The sequence below is a fragment of the Micromesistius poutassou genome (assembly GCF_964030765.1).
Source record: "Micromesistius poutassou genome assembly, chromosome: 17".
In the NCBI taxonomy this organism is placed as follows: Eukaryota; Metazoa; Chordata; class Actinopteri; order Gadiformes; family Gadidae; genus Micromesistius; species Micromesistius poutassou.
This window is the reverse complement of record NC_140287.1, coordinates 8306408-8319865: the sequence shown is the minus strand read 5'-3', so window position 1 is coordinate 8319865 and position 13458 is coordinate 8306408. Positions and strand designations below refer to the sequence as shown.

The 13458-nt window shown below is 50.1% G+C and overlaps 2 protein-coding genes across 2 annotated transcripts in view; one reads left to right on the top strand and one right to left on the bottom strand.

The window, feature by feature from the left end:
* Nucleotides 1-13458, bottom strand: part of dnajc17 (DnaJ (Hsp40) homolog, subfamily C, member 17) — a 32287-nt gene continuing 18829 nt past the window's right edge. The window contains exon 11 of the mRNA XM_084482363.1: nucleotides 1-297. Coding sequence (XP_084338489.1) covers nucleotides 166-297 — 132 coding nt within the window. The 3' untranslated portion in view covers nucleotides 1-165. The remainder of the gene's footprint in view (nucleotides 298-13458) is intronic.
* On the top strand, nucleotides 10199-11433 carry LOC311362503 (cdc42 effector protein 3). Its single transcript, XM_084482364.1, has one exon. The coding sequence runs from the start codon at nucleotides 10711-10713 to the stop codon at nucleotides 11311-11313; it is 603 nt and encodes a 200-aa protein (XP_084338490.1). The 5' UTR covers nucleotides 10199-10710; the 3' UTR covers nucleotides 11314-11433.

The window sequence follows — 13458 nt, the reverse complement described above, 5'->3', positions numbered from 1 at the left end:
TCACATTTGATAACACGGATAAAATGTATAAACGTAAAAAAATATACAACAAACGGCCATAAAGAGGCTTTATGTAACTAAAGCCCGAGTCCAGAGGAGGCAGAGTGTGTGTGTGTGTGTGTGTGTGTGTGTGTGTGTGTAGGAACAAGTCTCTCTCCCTGCCTGCTAGGACTTGACCTTGGCCTCAGCTCTGTCGTCCTCCTCCTGCATCTCCTCGATGAGCCGCTGGCGCTCCGCCGCCTGCCTCATCCTCATCAGCACCACGCTCTCGTAGTCTCGCTCCGTGCTCAGCGGGGCCTGCGGGGGGGGGGGGAGGGCAGCACAGGGGCCAGGTTAGAGGCACAGGCCATCATACAGACACTTACATATATGCACATATGCATACATGCATACATATGTATGTTCACTGACGGATGAAAGCGATTGATAATCAACGGCTCGCTATTGCACATCATGTTAGCTTCATGTCTTTCCTCATCTTTCCGTCTCGTAACGCACTTCAGGTAAGTATGTACGCCTTTACATGTGCATACTTACATACATGCATACATCCATACATAGAATGACTGAATCACTTCAGGCTACAAACCACACTTCAGTACACACGCCATGCCGCCATTTCCCCGTCTGCGCGTCACATTATGAACACGTCGAACCAAATGGAGCGGCACTCCTGGGGTTGAAAGACGGGGGTTGAGGTTGATCGGCTGGCGTCTCATAATAGACCCTTGTGTCCTCATTAAGCGGTGGCTGAGTCGAGGAGCTCAGGCCAACGTGTTGATCGATATAAATGGACCCGCCGACGAGGACGGCGCCGCGGCAACAGAGTGGCGGTCCAACAGGAAGTCCAATAAACAAATCTCGGGCCGTCTGCCACACACACACGCGCACGCGCGCACGCACGCACGTGTCTGCCTCTGTGGCATAACAAGGGGTCTGGGCTTTAGATCACGGCAACGAAGCGTGGACAGACAGACAAAGCTGACCCCGCTGTCACCGCGGAAACGCCAGCCTCCGCTCTCAGGAGGGAACGTCTGAGGAGCAGCAGCGGGAAGGAGGGCAAACGCTCTCAGACGCTCTCCTCTCCATTACCATCCGGACAACCATGATGATGATGATGATGATGGCGGCGGCGGCGGCGGCGTAGGCCTTCGGTAGACGGGGGCCCGCGGTAAAGCAACAGTGACAGAATAATTCCGCTGCCTGAGGTCATTAAGCCCAAAATGAGCACCGCGGATTAGGCTTGGCACTGGTCCGGGGCTTACTCTGCGTGTGTGTGCGCGTGTGCGTGTGCGTGTGTGTGTGTGTGTGTGATTGCTTTGAAGAGCCGTGACAGGCAGAGCTATGCGAGGGATTCTCTTACTGTGGGGAGAATTAGAGAGGCCGCAGTCAGCCAGCCACCGGCTAATGGCTAATCAGCCAGGCTATAGCACAGGCCAGTCAACACACACACACACACACACACACACACACACACACACACACACACACACACACACACACACACACACACACACACACACACACACACACACACACACACACACACACACACTGTTGGCTATGTCAGTACCACATGCATGTATAACGCACACAAGCACGTACATTTAGAACCACTGCAATTGAAAGGAAAAAAAAATGTCTGTGCTAATGTATAGCACAGACATTAGCCAAACAACAACCTGTTGTCCATCTAAGAGGGTATGCTCCAGGTAAATAGTAAACAAACGCAAAGTCCTTAATCCCATAGTGGGACGCGAGGTATGCACAGAATAAACCATTGTTCCATAGGATTCAATTCGGGAAACCTGCGGTGCCAAGGAAGTGTCTCTAACAAGACAGTGAGCTGAGAGAGAGAGAGAGAGAGAGAGAGAGAGAGAGAGAGAGAGAGAGAGAGAGAGAGAGAGAGAGAGAGACAAACAGATGTGTGACAGAGTGACAGAGAGCGACAGAGCGACAGAGAGGGAGCGAGCGACAGAGGGAGCGAGCGACAGAGAGAGCGATCGACAGAGAGAGAGCGACAGAGAGCGAGAGAGAGAGAGACTTTGTGAATGCGATCTGCAGCATCTGGAAACCATCACTGGGACTCCGACATCCATGTGCTGCGAGACCAGGAGGTGAAGCTGGTGGAGAGGAGGGGGGGGGGGGGGGGGGGAGAGGCGAGCGGACCAGAGGGGAGAAGCCAGGTCCACGAGGGGAAGTACCCTCCGCCTCCCTCCTCCGTACCTCCTGCCCCTGGACGGAGGAAGGCTGCTATTATCATTCCAGTAACGTGAGCTCAAACCCTTGTCTGACACGCAACTATGAAATATCACACACGCGCCATTACGTAAACAAACAGCCCTCTCATCTTCAATTAAACAGAACACAAAACTGTGCATTTTCACACCCGGCGAGACCCTTTACATGCGGCCCTAGGCGGTCGGCCAGCCCGGCCTCGTCCACCTACGCCCTCTCTTGGCCAGAGTCTGACATCGCATCACCAGAGAGCCTCCCCGTAGGTATGTGGGGAGTGTTTATTTGTTTATTTGTCTCTGTGTGGTCATAGGTGGACTGCACTGGGGTTACTACTGCAGTGTGGTGGTTGTGAACGGTCACAGGTGCATGATGGGAAGTGTGACGCATGGCTCCTCCTACCAGGGGACGTTTCCAAGCCCGCGGTGGAGCCCTTTAAAACATACATGTTTAGCCTGTGCATCACTCTGTAAATAAACACTGGGGGTGCAGTTGCTAAACATGTGCATGTCAGTGTGTTGTGTGTGTGTGCCTGAGTGTGTGTGTATGCGTGTTTTCCAATAAACACTGGGGGCCAGAGAGACTAAGGAGACCGCGAAACACAAACAAGGGCCCCCCCCTAGTTCAAAGCCCGCAGAGGAAGGGAAGGAGACGGGCCCCCATGCACTCAGGGTAGATCACTCACACACACACACCCACCAGTAAAGAGTGGCGTGTCGCTAAAACCATACATTGGGCTGTGACCCCGGGGCCAGTGATGACATCATGAGGACAATGGGGTGCCGTGATTCAGCGAGCGCGCCACACACACAGGTGGCCAATAGGCTTGTGCTCAGCTGCACATGACGCCATTGCTCACTGTGTGTGTGTGTGTGTGTGTGTGTGTGTGTGTGTGTGTGTGTGTGTGTGTGTGTGTGTGCGTGTGTGTGTGTGCGTGTGTGTGTGTGCATCTGTTAGTGTTTGTGAAGATGCGAATGTTTTGCACACTTGCACACTTCCCGGTTAGTCTCCGTTACAAATGAAAGTGTAATTGTTTGGGCAGGGATTTGGATTAATCACAAACCATTCCTGTCTCAGGGTAATCCCTGATAAACTTTTGATTTAAAACACTGAGTTTAGTAAATGTAGAAGAATAAGAAATGATGGAGCATATTTCATACTTCATCCTTCAAGTTCATCTCCAATTTATTTTTATTTCAATAGCTTGGCTCAAGTTAAGACATGTCAATCATTAATCCGTTTAGTGGTTAAAGGTGGAGTATGTAAGGTTTGAGAGTTTCAAAGAAAGAGCAGAAGAAGAAAGAACAGATATTCTCTCATATTCTTTAACTTGCAAATAGGTGACGAATGGCTATGGCATTTCTAACACATCACAATCAATTTATAGCGTCTACGTTTTAACTAGAGCACCTTTAACGATGAATGACATCACCTTTTTTATTCCAATCACTGGCTGGTAAGGCCATTCCTCCAAGCATAACAGCAGCATTCAATATTTTTTCAGGATTACAAAAAAGAAGAATGAGGTCATGAATATGTATGAGAAGCAACAAAAAAAAAAAAAAAGAGACTTCGGTTCCAACCGTTTCACAAAATGTCCCCGGCAAAATAATAATACGCTTTGGACTCAAAACTTTAAACATGACAAGAACGAATGCTTAAAAAAAGAAAGATGACACGAGAGACAATTTGATTAATGTGTGCGAGGCTGAACCTCGCGGACATCAAGCTCTTCTCTGACCAATGAAGCGATTAGAATCAAACGGAATTGGAGCTTCTTCAAAACCGTGACGGTAAGAGGCAGCCGTTAAACGGTTTGCAGCGTTGCAGTAAACATGGCACGGCCCGGGAATACCGAGGTGCTAGGGGATCGCCAAGCGCTCCAAAACGATCGGTTTGATTCCACTTTGAACAGCATCCCGACCGGGGGGCCAAACCGAATTAAGCTGCTCGGGGCCGTTCCAACAAACGTCGGTGTCCAACGGTGTTGTGCGCCACGCTATTGGTCTGCTTCGAGAAACGCTGTGGCGTAATGTCGGAGGAATTTTAACACACTCTCTCTGGTTGCACTCTGGGGTAAGTGGGCCTTGGCAGCAGTGGTTTCGGGGGGGACATGGATGTGAATTTAAATGTAAACGACAAAGGGAACACCCAAAATGAGATGCGGGGGGGGGGGGGGGATGGGTGGGGGGGGGGGGATGGGTGGGGGGGGGGGGGGCGAGAGAGGGGTCACGAGTGACAGTGAGTCGCCTGGCTGCCGGCTGAACCCCAGATCGACTCCATTTCCTCTAATCCGAGCAAAAAGGAGAGGAATCGTAATGCAAACGCTGAGATGTCTGTGTTCCCCGATGGCTTGATCCAGTTACGGTGCGACGGGCCCTCCTCCCCACTGCTGTCGTTGGCCTTCATGCCATGTTTTGAAACCTTGTACATTGTGAGGCTACCAAGTCCTTTTTCGTTCAGATGAAGCGATAGCTCACGTACACAGGCCATCGGCGTGGCCTTCTCCAGCCGGGTACCGCCTCTCGGCCAGAAGATCACAGCGCCATGAGGACTACTCAGCCAAATCTCTGCCAGGACTACCCCCCCCCCCCCCCCCCCCCCCCCCCGCCTCTACCCCCCCCTCCCAAAGCCTGCGTTGTGGTCCCGCCGGAGCTCCTAGCTTCTCATGCACTCTGGTGAGGTTAATCACAGAGTTATTTATCTGATGTGCATGTGTGGTGCGTTGCGGTGTGGGGTGCGTGTGTGAGTGCATTTGTTTGTGTGCATGCCCTCTGAACGTGATGTATGGATGGCAAACACTTATTCAGAGTGTGTGTGTGTGTGTGTGTGTGTGTGTCCATGCTCCCCTGCTAACAAAAACAAACAGCCGGCGGCGGCGGCTAGGGGTATAGCACATGCCACACTGGAGCCAAGGTGAAATTCCTCCGTGGAGGAAAGTCAGGCATTGGAAATGGTGGAGGATTAATCATCGCTCATTATGGGAGCTGGCAGACAGAAAACCCCAGAACGTTCTGGTCTAGTGTACTGTTTGTGTAAAGGCATGGTGAAACGCTGCATTCGTGCCGCGCCGATTTCAACTCAAACCCTCTATTTTACCCCCCCCCCCGGCGCGCTTTCCACCGGGGGCTCCATCTTTGACTTCACAGCCACTAAAGTCATTTCTTTGGACAGAAATAAAGCGGTCGGTGGCCCCCGGGACGGTCAGCGGACCCTACAGGAGTCGGGTCTGGGCCCGGCTGTGGTCAAGCAGCGAGCGAGTCGTGCGACAGGGTGCCACGGGGGGAGGAATGCCTGTGTTTACTTACACAAGCACCCGCATGAGAGGGAACGCCACTGGCCAGCCTCCGCGGGCATGACGGAAGGCAGCCGGAGGGAGGGAGGGAGGGAGGGAGGGAGGGATGGAGGGAGGGAGGGAGGGATGGAGGGAGGGATGGAGGGATGGAGGGAGGGAGGTAGAGAGACACATTGCTCTTGGAAGCGTTTAAAGAAAACAAACAGAGAAAGAGAAATGGCAGAGGAGATTTGAACCCCCAGCGCCCTGGCATTTCTCTCCGTGATGGATGAGCGCTGGGTTCCGGGAACAGAGACGTGGGGGTTTGGCCTAGTACACGTTTGATATCTCACAATGCAATGGTTGTCAAAGCAGAATTGTGCCTTTCACATGTCAGCCTTAAGGGGGAGGAAAATAAAGTGTGATTGCAAAAGCCCTCTTATTAAAACAGAGGGGCCGTGGAGAAAGTGCCATCTAACCCGTGGATGTGCCAAAAGAAGTAAGGGGAGAAAAAAAAGAACAAAATGATGGTCTTCCAAACATGCAAATGTGAAATGTCTGCCGCGCGTGCATGTGTGTGTGTGTGTGTTCACTGTCAGCATGTTATTATCCTTATCTCAAAGGCCACAGCCTAATGTGGTTGAATTTAAAACTCACCCTTTAAAGGAATCTAAATATTCCTATTGTGCTTAGGAGCACCAAGAGACCCAACTGGAAAAGCTGGACTATTAAGACTTATTATTACTGATTATATAATCATCAATTCAAGAGGACAGCGGTTGCATAAACATCCAGACTAATACAACACATCAATGCCTCCAAGTGATGCCGTTCAAGCTGTGAGCAGTGGATCCACAGATTTTTTTAAATGCCACCTGGATCTGAGTTTAGTCTTGCCTGTCACGGTGCCGTTACGCAACCCAATGTCTGGAGATAATTCAGCAAACGCTTCAGAAACCAGACAAACGCCCACACAAGACTCATCCATGAAAGAAAGGCTGATGACATTAGTCGAGGTCGACGATTGATTGACGGTGACGCCGATTTACAGTCAAGGTGTGTGAGTCAACGTCCCAACCGGGACGGGAGGAAGTCGTTCCGGTGACGGTAAGAGGTACCACGTCGTCACACAGACGAATGGCTCACCTGGATTCACTCTTTGTTTACCTGCTCTTGATCTTAAGCTATTCCCGTACGTCCAGGACGTCTGACGGAACCTGGCAGAAATCAAAGTGTGTAGGCTAGTTTAGTCTTGATCGCGTAACATCTTCCATATGAGTGGACAGACAAAACACTGCTTTCTGTAAACTGCTCACTGTCTTAAGGGCTCAAGAAATAAGATGGTGCCGGCGGGGACGGGGACTCAGCCGAGAACACACAACAAAGAGCCCGTGAAAATGATCCACCGTAGCCTCACTACGGACCGCTGGCACTCCAAACCCATATCTGGAAACACTTTTTCTAAAACAACGCAACAACAAAAACATGCAGCATCCTAGGTATTTCTGCACGTCTGGAATCGCCAGAGCGACCACATGAACCCCCCCTGTTGTTTGGTGGCAGAGGACCCAGTGGAAGCCCGCTCTACAGACATTAAGCACCGGGCCAAAAGAGATCTCCCTCCACCCCCATGGGCTTCATAGCATAAACCCCGTTGCTCGGGGTTCCTCCGATACGGGGGCGCCCACGACAAGCTGTGGGCCGCCGCCGCCTCCGCCGCCGCCGCCAACAACCAGCCGGCTGTGCAGATGCGCGGAGATGGTAGGTGATGTTACACTGTTGCGCGTCTGCTTTGGGTTAGCGCGGCGATCGTGTGCCTGTGCGTGAGTAATTGTGTCTGGTTGCAGCAGACGCAGACCCGCGTGATGAGGCAGCGGGCGATTTGGGGGGGGGGGGGGGGGGGCGTGGTTTATTGGCATCGTTTGAAAGGGGTGGGAGGAGGTAATCAGAGAGGGAGCGCTGTGAGCTCCCGACACTCGGCGTTCCGACCTCGAGAGAGAGAGAGAGAGAGAGAGAGAGAGAGAGAGAGAGAGAGAGAGAGAGAGAGAGAGAGAGAGAGAGAGAGAGAGAGAGAGAGAGAGAGAGAGAGAGAGGCGAGGTGAAGCGGACCAGACTGGGAAGGGGACGGGGTAGCACGTACTGCGCCTGCCTGGAACACACTTGAAAAAAAAATAAAGGGAAGAGTTTACGGGAAGAGCTGAACAAAGACTCAAAGAACATGGCAATGTAATAATCGATCGAGACAAAGGATGAAGACGATTAATTAGACGGGGGTCAAGAACACAAACAGCCACGGGATCAAAGAGGCATGCGATGGCTGCGAGACTTTGGAGGGAGAAATAATAAATCACACACACACAAGTCCTGTAATCACAAGACAAACGTCAAAAGCACTCTCACAGGAATACAAAATCCCTCTCTTTGACTCCCTTTTTCTAATCACTAATCAGTATCAGTGCAGCATTCCAAAGACAAAGGCCCTGCGTGTCGGAGGTGTGGGAATTGCGGAGAGCTAACGAGTTTTCTCCCTTGTGAAACCCAACGTGCCCACACATGCATGCCTGTGGCTGACGGGCCTCTGTGACGGCATAGCGAGCCTATAGGGCTCCAGTGAGGCATACGCACCGGCGGCCTGCGGGCGGGGGGGAGGAGGGCTTTAGACAAGCCAACATGGGCCAGGAAATCAGGAAATGGGCAGAGCAGAGGGACAATGACATGGAGATTACGTGATCAGTTAACCCCCCCATCCATTAGCGAGTCCCCCTTGCGTTTGATGACGCTGCTCATAACTTCCTGACACACACACACACACACACACACACACACACACACACACACACACACACACACACACACACACACACACACACACACACACACACACACACACACACACACACACACTGAAACAGGAACGCACATGCACTCCTCTCTCACTCAAACACAGGCTGTCACGCCTTACCTCCGCGGAATCAGACTTCACACCCCTGCGCTCTCAAGTGCAAAAAAACTACACCTTGCTAAATTAGCTTTGCAAATCGCCTTTTTCTTTTCTGCCAGGGGATCGACAGTGTCACAGGCTGTGAGCCAACGGGGAACCGGCTCCTGAGCAGGTTATTCCTCCGTTTCCTGCTCTCTTTCGGTCTCAGTCACTCTCCCTCTCCCTCCCTCGTTGGTTCCCTCGCTCCTCGGGTGGTTGATGCGGTCACCCAACCCACCGCCGCCGCTGACGACTCCCAGCCCCCACTGGTGACTCAACGTGCGACTCACGGAGCAAAGAGGAGATGACATCACCGCCTGGCTGCCTGGCAAACAGCCACCAGAGAACCTCTGGCTTCACCTGACTGCCTTGGGCCTCCTCCTGTACTCTGACCTCGCCTGGTTAATCTGTCAGTGGAGGAAGGACCTTTTGCACACCTGGTGAGCGCTCCTCACTGAAGCACTGGAGTGGGAGACCGGCAAAGCCTTCGAGGACGAGGCGGCAGCGGCGTTGGGGTCGGATACAGAGCGGCTTCGTCTTAAAGGATTGAGTGTGGCGAAAGGGAAAAGGCCGTGGCCCACTTGATTATCCTGAAAAAAAGTTTTTTGGACAGTTGGGAGTCGTTCCCCGGTTCTGTTGTTTACGGAAGGCGCCGTTCCCGGGGACTCCATTTTTGTGTCGGGGCTGCAGCACTATGATCTTCCCTAGCTGTTGAACAAGCCTAATCATGTCACAAAGGATCCCATCGGCTGTGCAAGCAGCAGTCACAGCGTAGCTTTCCGAGCTGCGTGTTTGTGTGGGTGTCAGAAAGGTCTGGATTTTACCGCCAAAAGAAAGGTAAGCACAAATTGATCATTCCTCTGTGGTCGACTATTCCCAGGACAAGGATTCAAAGAGTCGTGAATGCTTTCAAATCATCCTTTGTGAATCTGGATGGTTGGTGGGAACATCTTTGTCTGGATATTGGGCCTTCTCTCCTAGCAGTACTGGGAAGGCGGTTTTAAAAAAACGGCAAAAAAACGCTTTGTTGGAATCCATTCATTTTAAACTGGGACACGTTTTCCCTTTTTTTCCTGAATATGATCCTTGTGGCTTAATTTCTAGTGCTCCTCCTTGGCCAAACTGACATGTTTGGAAAGGAATGCTGTTGTGTCCACATTCCCCCACCTCCTGCTGTTACTAAAGTACCGATAAAACCTTTACGGGCCAACAAAACATGTTTGCCGTAGTGCCTTACAAATTTACAGAGTGAGTGTTTCAAGTCACGAACACAGATCTTAATGTGGGCAGAGCTGTTTGTGAGACTGTAAAATGTACAGAGACCGCGCATATCGTCCATTGACATGCCAGCATTGATAAACTGAGTTGTGGGCTACTTAATATTATTATTACAGCTCACGAAATGCAAAGAATTACTGAAATCACATTATGTGGCAAGGGTCATTTAGAAAAAATATTACTTTTAAAGTAAACACATGAGTATCCTCTGAAGTTCTATGGATATGCCAAAGCATGTTATTTTAAGATTCACTGGCTTACATTTATTGTCGATATTAAGCTCCTAAAAATATATATATTTGAGTTTTCATTGAAAAATAATATAACTGCTTGGTGAAGCACTGTTTGTGAAATCAGAAAGCTGCATTCCATGTTGAAATAATTTAGGTCCTTTGTGTATAACTGTAGCTCTCAGACTAGAACAAACCTTTCTTGGCATAAATACGTTTGATCATTAAAGTCACATGGTCCCGAATGTGAAATATTCAAGACCGAACCAAAACTAAATATATAAAGTGCCAAGAAATAGTTGTTTTTGTGAGGGGATTTCCGGAAATCGAGGTCAGCTGTGTCACAGACCACATCTGCTTTACTGGAAATAAGGATCTGAAAACTAATCATTAGGTGGGTATGGCCCTAAGCACGTGTTGGAACACGCCCCCATCCCAGGAGCCAAATATTGATGAATTACATTTCAAGTGGAGCAGGTGCACTAAATGCACCACTATGATTTTGGATGCATTGTTAATTAAAATCAAATGTCTCTCTAACACAAACCATCCCTTTTTTCTTTCTCTTCTTTTAGTTGCAGAAGAGATGCTCTTAGGATTTACCTCTTTGTGAGAGTCACACATTGACCGACAGACGATTGGACCAGGAAATAAAGACCAATACGACCACAAATACTAACTTTTTTAAGTGTACACCAACCAAGCTTGCCAAGATGCCACTAAGGACCACTTTCCGGAAACAGAATTCTGGGAGATGGAGAATGAACTCCAAGCACCGGGAGGTGCTGTCCGTCAACATGATCAGCTTACCATTGGCCGATTTCCGGCATGTCTCCCACATTGGAAACAACGCCCACACAGACAGCTTTGGGGACCTTTCCTTCCTCAAAAAGGGCCACAGCCTCCTCTTAAAAAGCTCTCAAAGTGAGCAGAACCTCTTTCTGGCCTGCTCGCCGCCCCCCAAGCCCCCTCGACTCAACCTGGATGAGGAGGCCCCTGGGAGCCCGGGGTGGGACGGGGGACGCCAGGCCCTGCAGAAGAGGAAGAAGTGCAGCTCTCTGCCCCTGCTGGACACCGAGGAGCTGGAGGAGGAGATGGACGGCATGTTGGAGTACCAACACAGGGCCTCCAACCTGAGGCACAGTCCCGGCCATGGCAGCCTGAGCTCAGAGCGGGACAGGGACTCCAGCGCCACCTGTTCGGAGGATGTGGCCGGCCAGCCGAAGGAGGAGGAAAGCAGCCTCTCCTTCAGCCTGGATCTTGGTCCTTCCATCCTTGATGATGTTCTCCGGGTGATGGAGAATCTGCACCATTAATGGAGAGGACTATGTCTTTAATGTTTTTTTCTTATCAGTGTGATTCGATGTCGCTGTACAAACGGAATATAGCTATCTAATATTTTGGGATAAAATATTATAATTGTCACATTCCATTAATGGGATGTTTTTTGTTTCAAAGCAAAGGACTTTTATAAACAAAAAGTGCCTCTCCACATCACAGAAGTCACTCTGGTTCTGGTATAGAGTTTTGCCCTTCCAGAGCAGACTGTGGACAATTTATGTTACTCTGGATGAATAAACCACATGGTAAATGCCTGCAGCTTAGTATATGCGAAGCAAGCAAGCAAAGAAAGAGCATTAACTTTAATGCAAGAAATGGGGCATAAGAATGCACATTTGTCGACCAACAACGTAGTGGAACGAGTGTGATCTTGTATCGTAAAACCTATAATAATCACAGGTTGTGCGATTCGACTAGGTGCAACTGCCAAATGCATATCAGGTGTGGGGTTTCCCCAGGGGGGTCCACGGGCCAGGCCAAAGCAGCAGGAACAAGTCTACACAAAACAGAGTCTGCGGTCTATTTGTTGTAGTCGTCTGTGATCCTTAAAATTGTTCAAACATAAACACAATCACCCATGGAGACGTGAGCTCAAGCAAATAATAAAAAGTTAATGTTCTTCTAACATAACCCGCTGCAGCGGAAGAGGCTGTTAATGAGTGAGCTCCTTTATTCATCACCTGCAGCCCGTCGGCGGAGAGACAGGAGGATTGTTGTGACTCCAGGCTGTCATTTTGAAGGAACCGTAGGAAGCACGCGGATGGAATGCGAGGCCCACGAGTGATGTCTTTTTCTCTCGGCGTCCTTGCCATTCCATCGTGTGCCTAGGGCAATTACTCCTCTGCACGCACCCCAGAGGCCCCACTCAAAGGTAGACCAAGGTACCCCCCCCCCCCGCCAGTTTCCAACCTCAACAACACAGAGAAAACAAACATTTACCTCTGCTTCCAATAAAAGGCAGCTGTTGGTGGCAGGTCGGGCCTCAACCCAAAGCAGGCCTCAGGCCCGAGACCTGAGGCTAAAGAAAAATATCAAGAAGGCTGTTTTCTTAGCTGTGAGTCGGTGTCCCATGCTCTTGTGAGTGGCACGAGAGAGGGAAAGTGGTAAGGGGTAATGCGATACTTCCACATGTGCAGGGGGCCGTGGTGGGAGGGAGACCAGAGACATCCATTACTACAAGCAGGACCTCTGATGAGGGATTAAACACTACCTGCTGAACCAACACCACCAACATAAAAAAAAGATGGATTCACACACGCACACGTGAAAGGACGGGCATTCAGAGGCCCGTTTGCTTAATCGCTGCCCGACATGCAGACGTTTCAGTCGGTTCAGTCGATTCAGGTGCGGAATCAGCCGGATCCTGAGGACAGACAGTGATGGACACTGCTGCCGAGGAGCTGTCACCACAGCCGCATGCATTGTTAGTTCCCTCCCGGGGTCTTGTCGAAAGATCACACCCCCAGTGGTGCTTCCCCCCGATGGAGGTCAAGTGACAGACTTGGATGCACTTGTTGGTGGATTTCTTTGTACTTTACATCTCTCTCTCGCTCCGTGAACCGAATTCTGCTCGTTGTACTTTTTTCTTTCACACAATAACCCGTTGGGAAACATTCCTGCATTTGAATCTGTACCACTTTTATATTTTTTGAGAATAAAGAAAACAATCTTTTGAATTCCTAGATGTGTGGTTTTGGGGAAGGAGCTGCTTGGACTAATATTTTAGAGAGCTCGTCTCTCGTTGTTTACATAAGCTGTGTGCTCGACTGACATTAGCTTGGACTTGTAACACTGAGTTGCCTCTAAGCATATACTAGGATTTATAGTTAAGCTACAAGCCCAGGAGTGCTAGAAATGTGACTTGCCCTTTAGTGCACCCAGATATCTAGGAGGTGGCGTTTAATGACAAACTAGGGTGTGGCTAAACTGTGTATGCACACTTCAATTCACCACTCCCTCCTTCAAACGCTTTCAGAGAGAGCCTTTAGGTCAATCTTCGACAGACTTGTTCTGGGTGAATGAAACCCGACAGTTATTCAAATTGTCTGACATGTCTATACCTGTCTGAGAATGTGTACCTGTTAAACTAAATTTTTACTACAAAGGTTGACTGCCTGATA

What these genes read in the sequence shown, in the direction of transcription:
- LOC311362503 (XM_084482364.1), top strand. Translation starts at nt 10,711, where the DNA reads ATGCCACTAAGGACCACTTTCCGGAAACAGAATTCTGGGAGATGGAGA.